General features: G+C 37.7%; 1 protein-coding gene across 2 annotated transcripts in view; it reads left to right on the top strand.

Annotated features, from left to right (window-relative positions):
* bmp2k (BMP2 inducible kinase) overlaps positions 1-19,479 on the top strand; it is a 54,010-nt gene that overhangs the window by 31,248 nt on the left and 3,283 nt on the right. Inside the window, exons 6-15 of one of the 2 annotated variants that reach the window (XM_008417765.2) lie at positions 1,756-1,837; positions 4,302-4,434; positions 4,949-5,052; positions 5,131-5,210; positions 5,921-6,072; positions 6,362-6,516; positions 7,825-7,959; positions 9,803-10,017; positions 10,904-11,076; positions 11,876-11,980. In XM_008417765.2, coding sequence (XP_008415987.1) covers positions 1,756-1,837; positions 4,302-4,434; positions 4,949-5,052; positions 5,131-5,210; positions 5,921-6,072; positions 6,362-6,516; positions 7,825-7,959; positions 9,803-10,017; positions 10,904-11,076; positions 11,876-11,980 — 1,334 coding nt within the window. Of the gene's footprint in view, positions 1-1,755; positions 1,838-4,301; positions 4,435-4,948; positions 5,053-5,130; positions 5,211-5,920; positions 6,073-6,361; positions 6,517-7,824; positions 7,960-9,802; positions 10,018-10,900; positions 11,077-11,875; positions 11,981-19,479 lie in introns of both variants that reach the window. The other variant, XM_008417764.2, reaches the window with a different exon arrangement.

Below are 19,479 nucleotides of genomic sequence, written 5' to 3'. Positions count from 1 at the left end.
GAATATCCCCTGGAGTACATTCACACACTCTGCCTCTGTCTTTCGCAGCTGTGAGCCATAATCCTGGAGATTAGCAGAAATAAATGACTGAAATGTGTCACTTTGTGTTAAATAAATATATACAGGTCACTTACTGAATTGAATTATTGACATAATTTACGTTTTTCACTCGGGGAGCAGATCTCAGCAGCATCACAGTTACTCCTCCATCAATCCTGCGGCGGCAAACAAGACTTTATTGACCCTTTGCAAATGGTGGTTTATCAGGCGGTCACTGCTGCAGACTTTCTCTGCTGCTCTCCTTTGTGCGTTTTATATTTACAGAGTAAAATCTCTGATCGCGCCGTCGGCCTCTCCTGTAAACTTTCCCACATTTACAGCTGGAATAAAGTGCAACGTGTGGCGCTTATCAGCGGTTTATGGCTGTGTGTAAACCTGCCGTCTGCATCAGATCAGTCAGAAGAAACGCTGGCTGCCCTGACTCAGGAAACACTTTGATTTATTCTGGTAGATTTTTGATTTATTAGATTTAAAGTGACTCGTTTCTTTAAATCTCTACCTGCAAGTTTGCTTCCAGCATCATTAATGTTAAAGAAAAACATTTTAAATCATTGGATGTGATGCATAAAGGTAAATCTAGACTGGGTGAACACATTTGACTTCCTGTCACTGTCGTCTTGTGATTTTTGACAGTAGGTTTTCAAAACTTTGTCAATATCCTGCTAATGTAAAAAGAAACATAATATTTCAATTATGGTATCACCAATAAATAAGAAATGCAATTAAAATCACGTGAATAAATTCCTTATAAAGTCCTTAAAATCATCCTCCAACTACTTCCTGTCACTGTCGTCTTGTGGTTTTTGACAGTAGTAACATCCAGTTGCTGATGCCATTGTAGCTTTGTGAAATAAACCGATGTGTTTTTTATTTCTATATACATGTAAACATCTGGTTTCAGCTGCAGTCTTTTAGCAGGAAGCAGGATATTTGTCGGTACGGACAGAACGTTTCAGTTTCACCGCTCTGAGTGTCGCGTCTAACTGCATCGAAAGGTTTTTCAGCTCGATAATCAGACCAGATCATCACCAAATCCTGCAGAAACGCAGCCGAGCTTCACCAGACGAAATGCAAAAAAAAAAGGTTCTTTGAATTTAAAATCAAGAACTGATCAAATGAACTGGTACCGGTTTGTTTAGTAGCACAATTTCTCACAGAATTTTTTTTTTTAGAAAAATAAGGCAATTAAATCTAAGTACATATGTTTGGACATGATGAATGACTGAGAAATAATAGTTTTTCTTCTCTAACTTTGTGTTTAATGAACAGTTTCTGTTTTATCTATGCTGTATGTTTTGGATCACTATCCCCCAGATAAACTCTATTTTCCTGATCTGTCATAGTATTGTGTACTTTGGGAAGAAAAACAGGCCCACAGCATCACAGATCTTGCACCGTGCCCAACAGGATATACCATCTGCTTAACTTTAAGCTGAGATTATTGGAGCATTGTTATGTTTTGATACGATTTCCTGGCTTCAACACACACAGCTTGACTGATGTGTTTTCTACTCTTTACCATTTTAAAGAGTAGCCAAGACTTTTTTTTTGACATCACATTCCTACCAAAGAAAATGAAATGCTAAATAAAATGTAATTTTTTTTCTCACTTTAAAATAAATATTTCCCAACATGGAGTTGGAAAACAAGCCAAATCTTTGTAGTCTGACCTTTGACCTGTCTCTGTACTTGCAGGTACACGACCCTCTCATATCGGGCCCCAGAGATGATTAACTTGTACGCAGGGAAAGCCATCACCACTAAGGCTGATATCTGGGTAAGCTCTGCGTCACTCTGACCCAACAGGTTCTTCCTCTCTCCGCTCGCCCGGGGCGTTTCCCTCTCCTCCTCTCCAGTAATCTGTCCGTTCCTCCATAAAGAAACAAACCAGAACTCTGTCCTGTTTGCTCTCGGTTTGAGATTAGGATTAGGATTCCCCGCCCAGGACTTTTATGTGTTTGAAGGTTTGAGTAGCTGCTAGAAGTAAATGCTGAATATCGGAGCTGTAATGATTAATTGTGATTAAGTGATTACTGAAATAATCCACTATCTTAATACATGGAGAATACTGACTTAGAAAAAAAACATTAACAAAACAATTAAAGGATTAATTAAATCGAAACTGTACAGAAATATGCAATTTGCACATAAGATGGGGCAGAAAACACCTTTGTCTCTAATATATTAACCCAGAACTATTGAAGTGCCCAAAACCCCCAATTATTAATAATCAATCAACAGATTAGCCTTTCATTGTATTGGCAAGTCAAGCAGAAATAGCTGAGTTTTTTTTAGCTGCAGATGCATCGTTTCCTACAAAATGATCAAGTGTTCACTGAAAAAATCTACATTTTTGCATTTATTTTACGTTTTTTTTTTCTTATTTAACAAAAGAAATGTAATTCTTTATTTGCATTTGTAATGGTTTTCTAGAATTTTATTTAAAAAGGCTTAAATAGTTAAAAGAAACCGCTGCAGAATGTGGCAATTTGTAATCAGATTAATGAATTAATCATGAGAATAACTGATTACTACAGTAATCGTTAGTTGCAATATGTGCACTTCGTAATTCTCATCTTTGCATAAAAGCTTTTGGGTTCTAAACTAACTGACCTGAAGTTGTGCACCAGATGGGAATTGCTTTTTGAGTGCAGAACTGTGGAAAAAGGGAAAAAGGTTTTAATTCTTTGAAGTTTGTATCACCAGCGTGTTGCTTATCTGCAGCTGAGCTTTTTCCATGTGGATTCCTCATTTATTCTCTTCTGAGGAAAAATTTCCAGCTTCAGTTCTTCCCAGTCATGCTGCTGGTTTAATTAAAGTCTGCATATTTATCTTATCTACTTTGAATTTTTATGTTTCAAAAGTTTGTATCTCAGATTTTCAAAGTTGAAGACTGAAACTAATGTGAAGCATTTCTTGCAGTCAACATGCAACCGTTTGCCTCCACTTTCCATGGTTCAGTTTTTGTGTCCATATTTTAAATTATTTCCCAAAATTACTTGATGTGCTCTATTTTATATTGTATACCACTTTCTAATAATAAGCTATAATTACTTTAATTCTGTCTATTGATTTTATAAACTGATTTTAATCCAGAAGGGGAAACTCTGCCCCCTACTGGTGCATGTTTGTATCTGCAGTGAAACGTTTATCTGAAGGTTTTTACTTCCAGGCCTCTTCAGTCTGGAAATATGAGGAATTCATGTGTTTCCCAGTTCTGAATAATAATAAAAAACAAAATGAAGAATGAAAAAAAAAACATTTTTATTTCCACTCTCTTTCTCTATTCTATCCTCTCAAAATCGGTAATTGACAAACAAACAGACGATGTGAAATTTAATGCTGCCTACAATATTACAGGAGGAAATCTTCCCTTCAAGTCCAAAATATTTTATTATTAGAAAAAATATTTGAATGAAATGTTTGGTTTGAGAAGCTTATAATCAATCAAAGTGAAAAATACTTTATTACTTCACATATTCACTTGAAAAAGTTACTGTTGCTTCAAACTTTAGTTTTTTTACAGCCTTTTCTATGTACCAATGACTTTTTCCTGTGGTTGATTAATAAATTACTTTTGTAAGATAACTTATAATTTACATTTTATTTTAGTATTTCATTCATTTAGTTTATCCTGAGATTTTTTTCAGTTTAAACTTTTATCTCCTTTGAAGCACTTTAAACACTTTCTCAGTAAGTTACTTTTATTGTAAAATTCTTCTTAATATAAATAACTATGTTTACTAAATTGTCAATTATTTTACAAGTCAATAGTGCTATATTTGGCAGTGATTTAAAAAAAGAATAACCTGTAAAACTGCGACGTTGAATGCGGTGCGGCTGAAAATTTGGGCCACACCTTCAGTCCAGAGTCTGTCTTCTAGAAATATCTTCCATCATTTCTTTGTTTTGATTTGAATTTGCTCAAAAAAACTTAAGATTTCAGGAAACTTTTATCTGGCAAATCATGGAGTTTTGACATAATTCTAAGTTTTTTGTTTGTTTTGTTTGTTTGTGATAAGGTCTGTTTTGTTTCCACAAAAACAGTTTGAACCGTTTTAAAACGAAAAGTCGTCTTAATGTCGTTTATATTTTAGAAGCTGTCACCGTCTGCTGGCTGGATAACGACTGAGGCCTTGTAGATGTTTCTGGAAAATTCATGAGATTGAAGATGATTAGGACTGATGCTGTGTTTGTAATGTTTGTGTGTGTTTTATTTATTTATTTTTTTTTACACACAGGCGCTCGGATGCTTGTTGTACAAGCTCTGTTTCTTCACACTTCCATTTGGGGAGAGCCAGGTTGCCATTTGTGACGGAACCTTTATCGTTCCAGATAACTCCAAGTTCTCCACCAGGTTGCACTGCTTAATCAGTAAGTACACTGGAGCGCAGCTGCATTTTAGTAATCAAATGTTCTGACGATTAATCGATTAAGAATCAAGAAATTGGTACAATCTACAGATTTTTCCTTTTAACCTCTTAAGCTTTTCTCATACATCATTAGAAATGCTTGTAAACAAAATAACTGAATTATTTTTTTTAGGCAATAAAAAAGCTAAAATTGCTACTACTAAGTTTCGAAAGAGGTAAAATATTTAATTAAGCCTCTGCCCTGAAATATGTTTTTTCTTCTGTAATTAACTGGATTTTTTTAAAGTGTTTTCAACATCTGCAGCTGATTTCTTCGTCTTTGTTCTGCTGTTGCACATCTTGTTCCTGTTTGAACCGGTCCAGGGCCATCAGTCAAGACAGACCGGGCGCTTTGAGTGATTTCACTTCCCTAAACAGGATCCTGCCTCTCTGCTTGTCCTTTAAATGTTGGCGCAACAGCTCCCTCGTGTGGCCGAACAGGCGAGCTGCACATTAACGTGTCCACTGTGTTTCAGGATATATGCTTGAGCCGGACCAGGAGAAGAGACCAGACATCTACCAGGTGTCCTACTTTGCCTTTAAACTAGCAGGAAGAGACTGCCCAGTCCCAAACCTCTCAGTAAGTAGCTGCAGCGCGACGGTGGGATGTTTTTCAGATCTGCAGGCCGATCTTAAAAACCTGTCTTTGTTTCCCCAGAACTCTCCCATCCCAACGTCGCTTCCTGAGCCTCTGACAGCCAGCGAGGTCGCTGCCAAGAAGAGCATGACTAAAGCCAGGTAGGGAGCCGCTCGCTTCCGCCCAGCAGGAGATCATCAAATAAAAAGGAAGATCAGCGTAACGACGCGCTGCGCTTCCGGTGTAGATTCGCCACAAAATGCTAAAGTCTGGAATGTTGTTTCAGTATTTTTAGGTTTGGAAAAATGTTTGATTTAATTTATTTCCTCTTTCTCTAAATCTCGTCATCCATAGTTTGTCTGGCAACATTATTCTGACCCTCTTTTTTTGTTTTACTCCTTTGATAGTTTATTCTTTCTTTCAATCTATCTTTCTCTTTCTTTGTTCCTCTGTTCTTTAATTTTTACTTGGTCCTTCGTTCCTGTTTTTCTTCTTTTCTTCCTTGTATCGTTTTTTGTTTCCTTGTCATTCATCTCTTCATTTATTGTCCAAACTGATTTCTTTGCTTCTTTCCTTCCTTCTTTCTTTCCTTTCTTCCCCTTTCTCTTTTTTGTTTCTCTCCGTGTTCGTTCTTCTTTCCTTCCTCCTGAAGTTTTTCCTTATTTTCTTATTTCCTTTCCCTGTTTTCTGTCCTTCCTTCCAGTTTCTGTGTTGTTAATCCAGGATTCAGATATAAATATCAGCCATAAATAAATTGGATTTCAGTATTTTTCATATTAAAATTAGCTTAGAGCAAAGAGAACTGATAAAGTTTGGGAATATGAAGGAATCCTGCAGGTAAACAGAAACGTCTGTCCCGGTTCTGTTTCAGGATAACCGACTCCGTGGGTCCAACAGAAACATCCATCGCTCCCAGGCAGCGGCCGAAGGCGGCGAACAGCAACGTCCTGCCGCCGCTCACCAACACCGTCACTCCTGTCAAAATGGCCGTGCCTTCAGCGCCCGTCAGCAACGGCCAGAAAGGTCAGGCCACTTTCCCGCTCAGTGTGTTTTATACCTCTGGGTTACTCTTTTGGTTTAAAGCAGGGCTGTCCAAACTGTTAAAAGTTTTGGATCTACAGTGAGTAACGTCCAGTTTTTACAAAAACGGCAAAATCAGACTTAAAAGTAAGTTAAATATATTTTGATATTTCTATTTATTTATTTATTCTTGCATTGTTTTGGCCTGTTAATCCTTTTGACCTGTCCGTTTTGGCCCACCTGAGAAAAACTTGGGACACCCCTAGTTTAAACCGTCCTCGTGTCTGTCCAGCTCCCACTCCTGGATCGGGACAGCCGTCCGTCCAGACGGCGCCCGGCAGCCAGCAGCACCGCGTCCTGCAGCAGCTGCAGCCTGGAGACCTGCGCCTCCAGCAGCTGCAGCAGCAGCAAGCCGTGCAGCAGCAGCAGCAGCTGCAATACCTGCAGGTATCAAACCGCCATCACTCACCAGAACAAACACTGCTTTGGTAGAAATTATATTTATTCAGAAACAATTATTACCAGTAGATGTGGACGAGGAATAGAACATCAGAAACGCACTACAAGAACACAAAATCTTACTATTTAGTAGTTTTGGTCTCTTTTCTAGTGTAAATATCTTAAGTACACTTGAAATAAGACAAAACTAATTTACAAGTTATAGGAGCTGGTTTTAAAAAGTACCAGCTTCTCTTATGACATGAGAAATATTCCTTGTTCTAAGTATAATAATCTTACAGTGGAACAAGTTCTTTTTCATCAATATTGAGGAATTATTTACTTAAACAAGCGCCCACGTCTTTCTGAATGTTATTGTAAGTTAGTTTTGCCTCTTTTCTGTAACTCGACCAAAATACTTGGTGTTTCTGTTGCTGGTTTAAACATGAAGGCTGTAAAGGTTTGACATGCAGGTTAGTTTAGTTCCTGTTGTGTTTACGTTTCGTTCCAGGCGTGGCTCAGTGGAACGGCGCACTTTGATTTGAGAGGAGGAACACAAGCTTTCTCTGCTTAAATGGTCTGAAAGACTGAAAATATAAACCAGAACCAGAGAGACCTGGAAAAAATTTTTAATTATCATTCAAATGGATCGAAGAAAAGCAAAGATATTCAAGACTAATCTGTTAATAATGGAATACAATAGAAATATGATTATTGTCTCTCAGTGGAGATATGCAGGTGAAATGGCAGCAAAAGACATGTAGGTTCACAGAAAAGTTGCAAAAGTGTTAAAAAAATATATATAAAAAAAACCTATTAATGTAAAGTGCACTTTACATTTATAAAAGTCTCAGGGCTACAGTCGATAAAACAGTTAATATAAAACGGTGATACAGTCCATAAAATCCAGATTTAAACATAAAAATGTTTTGAAAAAGACAGAAAATTCTTTACAATGGAGTAAATCAGTATAAATGTAGAAAAAACAGATGTGCAACAGCAGCAGAAATGTCATTTAACAAGGAGTAAATTGTCCAAATACCATCAGGAATGTAAAAACTTTGTTGGGAGCAGTAATGTCTGTAGAGTCTAAAGGAAGGAAGGATCTGTGGTGTCGCTCCTTTATCAACTTCAGATGCAGCAGTTTGTCAAAGAAGGAGTTTTCTAATTCAGCAGCCGCTTCATGCATGGAGAGTAATCAGACACTCCTCTTTTTAAAATTATCCCTGCTGCTTTGATCTGGAACATGAAGAGCTGTTTTATGCACCTCTGCTTTTAGCTGGATGAGTAACGATGCTTTTCTCCGCCATGTGTCAGTACCAACAGGCCGTGCAGCAGTCCCTGCAGCTCCAGCACCAGCAGGCTCTGCTGCTGCAGCAGCAGCAGCAGCAGCAGATGATGATGCAGCCGATGTATCAGCAGCAGGTGGCTCAGGCTCAGTACGCTGCCATGGTGAGTTCTGCCAAAGCATCCATGATCTCCTTCCTGTTTGAGATAAACACCCATCAGACTGAGTTTATTTCTTTTTGTCATTTTAAAGCTTCTCCGTCTAAGTTGTGACAGAATTTCAGGGCATATTTCACCCAAAACTGCAGTAAATAGTTTGATCAAATGACAGTGAAACACATGGAGGCGCAGCATGAAATATCACCGAGCTGCATATTTCATTTAATGTCAGAATGGCTCCAGTTTGCTTTTCTCTGCTCCCAAAACTGGCAGCAAGTCCTCCTTCACTCAAATCTCCCCCCGGTCTCTGCCAAGCAGCATCAGAAACAGACGCTCAAACTTCCTACTCCATCTCTCCAAACATTCAGAGAACTCGTATTTACGCAGCTCCTGAACCAAACACACAAACACAGGTCCCCCAAATGTGCGCCGTAAGGGCGGCGCAATTTTTAGCCCGTCTCTCCCACCGAACACGCACCATCTGCTTTGTTTCAGAAGCAATCTGGTCCGAGCGAAGCCACCGGGGGATCGAACAGAGGGTGGAAATGGAGCGTTTTGCACCGACATACGAGGCGGTTCACAGGAAGGGGGGGGTCTTAATTCCCCGGATACCTGCTGAACATTTAAAGGAAGCGTTCAGCGTAATTGTAGACTTGCTCTGCATGAAAAATATGGAGATTTTGCAGGTTTGAAATGTGCTTTTATAAACGATTAATCGCGATTAATCGATTATTAAAATAATTGTCAACTTATTTAGTAATAGTTTAATAGTTAGCTGGACTCCTGTTTGGATCCAGGTAATCATGCAACAGTAATCACACATTCATTACCTTTGGTTTTATTCATAATCTGTATTGTTGTTGCTGTTTTTCCTGCCTGCTGTTTTCCTGTGTCTTCAGGATTCTGTTTGTTTTCCAAGGAACTTTTGAGGCCATAAACAGAGCAGCTGGATCTATAAGATTTATAAGATAAAATTTCCCACAACTGGACTCCGTATTAACTGGGGCTGAAACGATTAATGGTGATTAATCGATTATCAAAACAATCATCAAATAATTTAGTAATCAAATAATTAACTGGAGTATACAAACTAAAAAAAGCAATTTGCTGGAAGAAAAACGCATTCAGAGAAGTAATTGAGACAAAACTGTACAAACAAATGCATTTTAAATAAATTTTGTCTGTAAATATGTTCTACCCAAAACTCCTCAAGTGGCCTGGTTCTAGCTTTACCTGGGTCAAATTCTGTAAAAATAAATAAATAAAAATCTCATATTCTCCACCTATTATTATCAAAGTATTAATTGGGTAATAATTGATATTAATTGGTTAATAATTGATGTTTAGCAGAAAGTGCTGGACTTTTCACAAATTGATCTGAGGTTTTTTGCGTCCGTTGCTTCTAATGAAGTGTTCACTAAAGAAATACTTTGTTGTTGCATTTTGCTCAATAAAATGTTTTCCTTATTTAAAAAAAGGAATTGAATTGTTTCATCTTTTATTGTTTTTTGTAGTATTGTTTAATAATTGGTTAAATCAGAAATTGGCAGAATGTGCCTTTTTTTTTCGTTTTATCCGATTAATCGAGAGTAATCGTCAGAGTTGAGTATAAAAAGCAAGAGGAAGAATATTTCAGGATCTTCCCTGCATGTTGAGCTCTGATTGTTTCAGTTTCTGTTTTCTGCTCTTTGACTTTCATTCCTTCATCCCTCCCTCCCACCATGTCCCCCAGCTTCCCAGAACCAGAACTGGTTTCTAACAACATTTCATCATCATTTTTGCACCATGAAGTCAATGGTCCGTCCTTCATTCCCGTCCCCCTCTTCTCCCTCTCTTCCTTCCCTAACAGCTGCACCAGTACCAGCAGGCTTTTGTCCAGCAGCAGCAGCAGCATCATCATCATCATCACCACCAGCAGCAGCATCATCCCGCTCAGCAGCCTCTTCCCTATCTGTCTTCCCCTCTTGAGTTCCAGATCCCTCTGGGTTCTTATAGTGCTGCCACGCCCACAGCTGGACCCATCGCTGGACCATCACCTGTGGAAACCACCTACACTAACCCCAGGTGACACATTTTCACTTTGCCCACAGTAACATTCAAGCATTTTTAAGGTAATTTGTCAAACTTTTCCAGCACTTAGGAGATAAAAACAACAGTTTCAGGTCACTATTATGTGTTCATGTTGCTCTACAGCTGTTGCAAGGTGAACTAAATCAGGGGTTCCCAAACTTTTAACCCATTAACCTCTGGCTTGGAACTCCCTCTGTTGAAAATGCTGCAAAATATGGAAAGAAACTCACTTTGAACAACACTGAACTAAAATATAACAAACGTTTAGGTTTTCAAACGTCTGCCTCTCACCTTGTACATCTGACTGGTCAAAAAGCAACAAAAAAAATGGTTTCATTTCTGTATAAAGTCACTGAAGGTGCTTCATATTGGAACTGCAGCGTAATGTAATAAAGTGCAATCCAATGTTTGATTAAAAACCTACATTTGGAACCAGATATTTTCATACATGTAATAAAAACACTATTTGTTTTGCACTGTCTGAAGTTGAATCAAGCTTTAGGTTAGCTAGAATCACCAAAATATTTCTACTTCCTAAAAGCCAGAAAACTTCACTTTTTTTTTTGTTTTTAGGTATTTTTGTGAAACTTTCTTTGTATTTTATGTTTAGGTACTTAATTTGAGCAGGACGTCATTGGTGTTGGCACAATTTTCTTCAGTTGTTTCTATGTGATTAATATTTATTATTCCTATGAATCTGTGTAATTGAGATAAAAGGTAAGCTTATACTTTAGACATTGTTTATTCAAATTGGGTGATTTAAAAAAAATTGTTTTTGTCTCAAAATGTGGTGCAGGAGAAGTTTGAAAATATTTGAAAAGTGTTTGGATCCCTCTGGATCCGTGAGGCTCATGTTCCTGTTTTCCTCTCTGCGCAGCAGAAACCCCCTGCTGGCCACAGACGGTATCACGCCGACTTCCCAGAGCAGCAGCAGCAGCAGCAGCTTCAGCCACCCTCCCGACATGTCGGGCTGGAACCCGTTCGGAGAAGACAACTTCTCCAAACTGACCGAGGAGGAGCTGATCGACCGAGAGTTCGACATGCTCAGAGCAAGCAAGTCAACTTTTCTCTCCTTCCTTTTTGAACCAAAGTTTGAAACTCTGGAATTTCTAGTTTTGGTTTTCTATTTATTTGTTTTTTCACACTTGAAACCACATATTGTTATACATTTAATAAAAAGACGCACATTTCCTAAATTAATTTACGCTTAATTTTAATGTAAATTAACTTCATTGTGTGACGTTAATTTGCACTTTTTTTTTGTTTTGTCAGAATCACCAAAATTATTTCTATTTGGTAAAAAAAAACAAAAAACTATTGAAACTCAGAAATTTCAATGTTTTTTTTTTTTTAATAGAAAATTTATAAGTTTTCTTACTAATTTTTTACTTTTTGAGCTCAAACTTTTTGGTCTCAAAATAAAAAAAATTTCAAAAATATTCAACAATTGAAGCTCAGAAATGTCCTTGTTTTTTTTCTAGAAAATTTCTGAAATGTCAAAATGTCATTTTTTTTCTAAAAAATTTTTGACTTTTGAATCTCAGAAAATTTAGAATTTTTTCTAGAAAATTTCTGAGATTAATCTCAAAATTTTTGTTTTTCTAGCAATTTATTGGCTTTTCAAGCTCAAAAGTTTTTTTTCTAGAATTTTTTTAAAGATTAATCTAAAAAAATTCAGTCTTTTTTTTTTTCTTTTGGTGTGGAAATGAACTTCATTTTTTTAATCTACCCTAATTTTTTGTCGTATTTAACAAATATTAAATGTAACTTCCTGTAGATGCCCTGAAATTATCTCAAGACGCCGTCTTTAGTTCCTGTTTGTAACTGGGACGATGTGCTGATGTCCAAACAGAGAAGCCAGAAGAGCGAACGGTCGGCGTGGAAACGGACCCGGCGCCGGCTGCAGCTCTCCCGCCGGAGGATCTGTTCGGCTCGGTCCCCTTCGTGTCCAACGCAGGCAAGTCTTAGAGGAGTCTCTGCCCCGCCGGCCCGGTACTGTGGAGCCACCTGAGCCTCCAGGCGGGAACCCACAATAAACCAAGTTCCACTGGTGCAGCCGCAACCAGGAAGTGGGTTGCTGCTCCCGCTTTAACCAGGTGGAAAATTAAAGGCAGCCATGTTCTCCAAACATACTCAACACTGGGCTCATTTATCACTAGTTACCACTATTCTGCTCTGACAGACATTTATGCAACATGCTGAACTCTGCTCTGCAGGAAGCTAACGGTACCGACGTGTGGGAGGAGCCTCGAGTCTCTGCATTGACGCATTAGCTCTAAAAGCAATACGAACACCTAACAGGGCTGCTACTGCAAGGGCTGAACGATTCTCATCAGAAAGAAACGCCAACTAGATCAAAATGTAAAAAAGTAATCCATCTCACTGCAGATTTTTATGTTTTTGTTTTCTCGTCATGGTGCTCATGTTACAGAATCAGATATTTAGCATCAGAGCGTCCCTGGAGTTACGTACCTGATGACCTCAGTAAAATCTGTATTACTACTTTATTGATTATTTAGCTGATTTCTAAAGCTTTTTCTGATTTATAAGGTGTGTCAAAGTCCAGGGTTGGTTTTCGTTTCGCTTTTTGATTTCGTCAGTGACTACAGGTACATCTCAGTAAATTAGAATATCATTAAAAATGGATTTTGTTTTAATAATTCGATTCAGGAAGTGAAACAAGGTGATTAAAACTAAACTAGTTTCTTGGGGGATGCAGTTGGTTGGAGCTCCTTTGGCTTGAATAACTGCATCAGTGCGGCGTGCCATGGTCGGAGATCAGCTGGTGGTTCTGCTGAGGCGTTTGGGAAGTCCAAGTTTAACAGCAGCTTTCAGCTTGTCTATGTTGTGCACTGCAGTTTTTCCTTCCAACTTACTTTCCATTAACATTCTTGGACACAACATTCAGTTTCTTTAAGACTTTTTTCTATTGCAAAAATCCTTTTTTTCTTGTACTTTTTGTTGAACTCAGTAGAATAAATGTTTAGAATCTGTTTACACTTTTTGAATTGAATGTTTTTTTTTTTTTTTTTGATGATCTTCTAATTCGAGATGCACCTGTAGGAACCCGGTTCTGTTCGCGGTACTGAGCCCGTCTCACAGAAAACGTTTTGTTTACATCGTCGCCCATCGACACTGCAGACATTAGAAACCTGGAGCCAGATGTTCCGATCCGCTCTGGTCCAGGCTGACGACGCGCTCGCTAAGTGTCAAGCAATAAGCTTCTGTGCCTCCTTTTCCTTCCTGCTTCTCGATGTGAACTGGTTCTGTGGCTCGGTAGAAAAGCTGTGGAGTTAAACGTAACTATAAGCTGTGTTTTTATATTTTCTAGAAAGAGTGAGAGTATTTTGTTTTCGGTTCAGTTGCAGCAGAAACGAGGCAAGACGGCGATGCAATATAACCCTGTGAGCACTTGAATGTCGGCAGGAATGTTTTTGTCGTTTCTTTGTGAGCTGAAGTTTCTGTTTCAGAAAAATAAAAATAAACTACAGCAGAGAATTAGGGCCAAACAGAAATATATGGTGTTAATTTATAACCAAAAAATCTCAAGAAAAAATTTATAGAAAAAAATTACATTTGCAAAAAGAAATCCTTTTTTTTTTTTGACGCAAGCTATAAATTTGCAATATTACAATTAAATCATGGTAAAATATTCTCTAAAATTTAAACATTGCATGAAAAATAATATGAAAATAGATTTTCTGAGATTATAAAGTCAGATATTTCTAAAAAAAAAGTAGTAAATTTTCTGAGACCGAAGCAAAACGTTCAGGAGTTTAACGTCTGGATCTCTTGTAAAGTGTAAATGTCAGATCCGGTCTCTCTCCCTGCGTCAGAACGGGTTCTCCCGGGTCCAGACTCGCCCTGAACGCTTCGATCATGATCCAGAAATCACAGCTGAGACGGTGAAGAAGAAGATTCAAGATGGCCGCTTCGAGTCTGGACCCTGGAGCCGATCTGAGCTTTTAATTTTAGGACTTTTGGCTCTTTTTTTTGTTACAAATTTCTGACTTTATAATGTCTTTATTATTCTACTATTAGAAAACATGTTGATATTTTAGAAGTGGAAATTTCCCCCTGCGTTTCCACGTCTACAATGGCCCTGATGCTCTGTGGTGAAAATCTGCATCAAATCAACCAAACAAAAAAAGACCAAACAGATTTTATTCCGGTTTCATTCCTTCAGGCTGGCATGAAAAAAATTTGCTCCCAAATTTTTGATCAGCCTTCCAGCTTCCTGTCTCTGTGCCATCACACTTTTCAGGTTTTCCTCCTTCATGCTCCGTTTTTCTCTCTGAGCGTTGCAAACGCCGCTTCCTGCTTCAGGCTGGCTTCTCTACGTTTGGGGTCAGAAACCTTCAGTTTGGGAGACTTTGTGCTCGTTTTAGTCGAGGCTCATTTTCAAAGAGCAGAGCCGAAACCACTCGGTTCATTTTGGCATTAAATGATTCAACATGCAGGGTTTCCTGCACATCATTAAAGCTTTTTCCAAATTTAGATTAGTTTGGAAAAACAAACATAACGTTGGAGAAACGGGTTAATGTGAGGTTAAACTCCTACCTGCTAATTTCACTTTTTTTTAAAGTTTATTTTCAAGACATTCATCTGTAAGATGCCAGGTATGCACTGCCAAAACACTAAATGTTACCCAGTACATTTGGTCTAGTTTATAGTGCAAATATCTTATTACACTTTAAGACAAAACTAACTTACAAGTAACTTTTCAGCAAGATATGAGCTGGATTTGAGTCGACAATTGATGAATGTTGATGAAAAAGTTCTGGTTCCACATGCAGATTATTTCACTCAAGACATTTTTCCAGCGTTTTAAATGAAATAATCTGCTGATGACGTCACAACGCTTTTTAAATACAAGTGTTAAGGAATTAGTTACTTAAAATAAGCTCCTATTTCTTGCTGAAAAGTTACTTAAGTTAGTTTTTGTCTTATTTCTAGTGAACTAGAATCTGGACCAAAAATACTTGGTAATATTTAGTTTGAAAATTGTTTTATCCCAGTTTTTATATCTGGAGGTGAAGAGAAAAGCAAGAAGTTATTCAAAGAAAACAAACTTTGTAGCTCAAATATCGATTCTTTATTCAGGTGTGACTCCAGATTTAAATTTCTAATATTTCTCGACTTTTTCAGTCCGACATCATGATTTATGATGTCATAAAATGCATTTATATTTCTGTGTTGCATTTGAAATGTCATTATTCTGTTGATCAGAAGTGATCAGACAAACTCTTCAGCTCCCTGACAAAAAGCCTCAGCTCATCGTTTCTCTTGTAGATTCGGATAAAAACGACAATTTGATGAAACTTGTGACCCTTTCTTGGTTGTTTTCTGTTTGTGGCTCTTTGCTGTTTGGCTGCGAATGCTTCCTTTCAGTTTCTGGGCTGCATGTCTGTGTGCCGCCGTCGCTCAGTGACTTCCTCCTCCATCGTCCACTTTTTTTTATTTTTTAGCTGAAGGTAAGTTCACGTTCCCGCTCACACCCTGAACGGCTTCAGTTCACCTCAGTTTGTTTTTCGCTCTTTTCGTTCTTCATTCAGTGAGACAGCCATACTCAGAAACATCTTGTTCATGTGTTTTTGGTGGATGGAGCCAAAAATAAAAATAAAAAAAAAAGGGACAAAGAGAGCCATGAGCTGCACTTTACAGCAGAACCAGATTATTGTCCCACTTGGATCTCTGAATATAATGTTACATGTTTACATTTCTGTATTTTTGTTGATCTCAGTATGTGTGTAATCGTTTTTTTCCCCCCCCCACCCTGCAGAGGAGTTGGAAACGTTTTTGGTTTTTGCCCGACGTGAGCGGCTCCCCGTCACTAACATGTCTTATTCCTTGTTTTCTGGCCTGTAACATTCTGTGAGTGTGAATGTATTTCTTTATAGAATGTTCCTGACGAATAAAAAAGAGCATTTCAAATCAAATTTCACTTTTGGTTGTTTCTTTTAAGTCTCTCCACCAAGAGCAAGATGTTCCTGATGTGGCTGTCTCAGTTTGAGCTCCGAGACCCAACACAATCTGGTTCTGGTTCTGTCCTGATGAGTGGCAAATGTAGCTTATTTCCAGAGTTTGGAAAATGTAGATTATGGTTTCCTCATTACAACTTGACCTTTTTTTATCCCAAGAGTTCAGTTCTTCATAGGGCTGGTTGATAATTTGATCTTATCGAGTATTCACATTTTTTTTTTTTTTTTTTTTTTTTTTTTGAAGATTTAATTTTTGGAAAATTGGGATTTTATTTTATTTTTTTCACCTGTTCAATTTGTTTCCATAGATCAGCACAGGCGGCCATCTTGCTTGACAAGCATATTTAACAGCTTCTGCTTATTTAAAAAGGAATTTATTTGTTTATTTGCATCTTTATTGCACTTCTAATGAAAATGAGAAGTTAAAAAGCTGATATTTTCTAAAAATGAAAAAGGTGGTGATTTAAAAAAAAATCCAATTAATCAATTTTCAACTAAAATAATTGTTACAGCCTTAATAGGAAAACGAATGACTAGGTTTTCTGATTTTGTGTGTAATTGATTATAGAAATGGATCTAATCTAAGCTAATATGGGTTTAAACCAATCCAAGTCAACAAACCCGTAAAACATTGGACTAAAAATAGATGGACATTTTTAGCAAATTGAGTCATTAAAAGTATGAAATAAAATGTTTAGGACCATATTTTTGAATAATTAGCACAGGAAGTGTATTTTTGAACAGGCAGGTGTGTTGAACAGCTTTTGGAGAAGGTAGGTAGGCAAAGTCAAGACATGAACTCTGAACAGGCCTCATGGAGCGGGTCGGCCCGGTGCTGCGATATGTGCCAGTAAGCTAATACAATAGAACCGAACTTCAGAAATTGCCGTTCTACATAGTATTTTAAATTAATTCCTGTCATTGGCACATTTTCTCACACACATTAATATTTTTGGCAATCAAAGAAATGATTAAAGACAGAGTTTCTAACTTGATGTGATTATTTAATTGTTTTGGGGGATTTCTGAATAAAGAGCACAATGTTTTTATTTGATAGAAATTATTAGATTTTTATATTGACATTGATGAACAGACACTTTTACAGGGTTTTGTTAAAGGATATACTTGCATAATTCCATAATTTAATGTACATTTAACGTTTAAAGACGAGAAACAATTTTAAACTACATATTTTTCTTACTTTTTTCCAGAGAAAAAATATTACAGTATGTCAACTCTGCTATTGACAGCAAAGAGTGAAAATAATTCTAACAGTAAATTATTTTTATTTCATTACATAAACTGTATTATTACACTCATACTTCAGATTGAGATTTTAAAAATACACAAAGTGAAAGAATAAAACATTTATTTATTATACTGGGAACACTGGTCACAGGCTTCAGTCTGCTGGTCACACTGGGAGAACTCAATGACTTCTGAGATGTCCTGGTTCACAGGCTAAAGCCAAGGATAAAAGAAATTATCCAAAAGTGAAATTGAAAATGTTTCCTTTACATTCAGAAAAAGACATTTTCAGCATGTTGGGTTCTGACTCGTAGCATCTTTATAGCTAAATGCCGACATGGAGAAGCTGAGCTGGAAACGGAGACATGGAGAAGCTGAACTAGAAACAGACTGAAGACCAGCAGCTCCAGCTCTGATCCTGACTGATCTTTCCTCACTAAATCCTCTGGTTTTTAATTAACTTCTCCTCTAACAGCAGTTTCTCATCAGCTGTCTCTCATTAGATAACAGTGTGAAAACGTTAGCTGCTATGCTAACAATCAGCGGTTACTTCCGGCCAATTAAACTACATAGGAAATATTTTCCGGTTGTTTATAAGCGAATTTCTGGCTGCAAAGTCAAGTAATTCTGATCTTTCATCATTGCCTGTGAAAGGTAATCCTAATGAATCCAGTTTGTTTCGTAAAACGGTTGAAATAAATCCACACAGCACAGAACTTAAGGAGCTCCGAGCTCTGCTGCCACATAGAAGATGGCGGACGCTGTTATGTACGACTCGGCCTCCATGAGGCGTCTAGTATTCATGTCTACGGGCCTCGAGATGAAATGACGTCAGATAATTTTGTTAAAACCACATTAGCAGACAAGTTTGGTGTTCCTGGAAGTTGAATATTTTTGATGAATTGCAGAAAATTGCTCATCAAAAGGCTGAAATTGTGTGTAAACCTAATATAATGTGTCTTTGGTAACAGTTACAAACTGATTAAACCTGCTTAAATACAAAATAAGGAAAAGTTGAACTGAGAAGCTGAAGTTAAGCCGTTTGGAGAACTGATTGTCTACAACATAAATCTAACGTGAATTGTCTAAAATAAAACCCAAATTTTAAGAAATGCAACAGTTTTCATGAAAAACTCATAACAGTGTTTATAGGCTGGGATCTAATCCAGCCTAAGGGTCAAGATTATAACCCGAGTGATTTGTACTTTATGACATTTCTTTTAAAACTTGAAATACATTTATAAATACAAAAAAGGCTTTTAAATGATAAATCTTAGATTCCAGTCTGTATCCATACTTTTTTTCTGACTGACTAAAATCCTCGCTAATCAGTAAATGACTGTTTATAAAAGGAAAACAAGCAGTCAAAAATAAAACCATTTACAGTTGTAAAAACTTCCGGTGGGTAAATAAGTTTGACGCAACAACTTTTAACCAGAAATAATTTACTATAACGGGACATATTTTTACAGGATACAGTGTCTGTTGCGCCAGATTCCCAAAGAGAACAATCCCGTTTCCCCCATGTGTTGGTTTCTTGTGAAGAATCTACGTGGCTCGTAATCCCGCATCTTATTCCCAGTCCAGATGAAGACAATCTGACGTCCCTGAGCGATTAAAGATGTTTTCGGAGGTGAACCTGATTAAAGTTGTAATCTGTGGCCGGTGCAGGGAGCTGAACAGATGCACGGCTCTAACTAATATCCCGGACCCGGTGGATGGCGGCGCCGCCTCGCTTCCTGCTTTTGGCGGATCCGCGGCCTCGTTCTGCCAGTTTGGAAAAGGATGAGGGGAGGTTTGAGTTTGTTCGTGTTCGCAGCAGGGGGTTCCTCTGATTTAGAGCTTCGTATAATCAGGAACAATAATTTGGCTTCTTCTTTGTGGCACCATTTACTTTCAGCACAATTGGAGGCTCTCCACTCGCTAATTAGGCTAATTTTTTAGTTGCCATTATGCAAATGTTTTGGACATAAAATCACAGAGGTTCTTTTTTTTTTGTTCCGTCGGATGCAGAATTTTCTTTTCTTTGTCTTTTTTTTTGCTTCAGGTTTTCTGACTTAAAGCTTCAATCTTTTCTGTGAGATTTGATCTGAAGTAATTTTGTGGATCTTGGAAGAGGCTCAGCATCTTATTCCTGCGGCTCTTTAAGCCCGTTCATCTCACTGCGCGGGTCCGAAGTCACAGCAGCTTTTCCACCATGTTGCTGCTCTGCTGCTTCAATGAGACG

Source organism: Poecilia reticulata, linkage group LG9 (genome assembly GCF_000633615.1).
Source record: "Poecilia reticulata strain Guanapo linkage group LG9, Guppy_female_1.0+MT, whole genome shotgun sequence".
In the NCBI taxonomy this organism is placed as follows: domain Eukaryota; kingdom Metazoa; phylum Chordata; class Actinopteri; order Cyprinodontiformes; family Poeciliidae; genus Poecilia; species Poecilia reticulata.
Note: the sequence above shows the minus strand (reverse complement) of the source record. Positions and strands in the feature narration are given on the sequence as shown.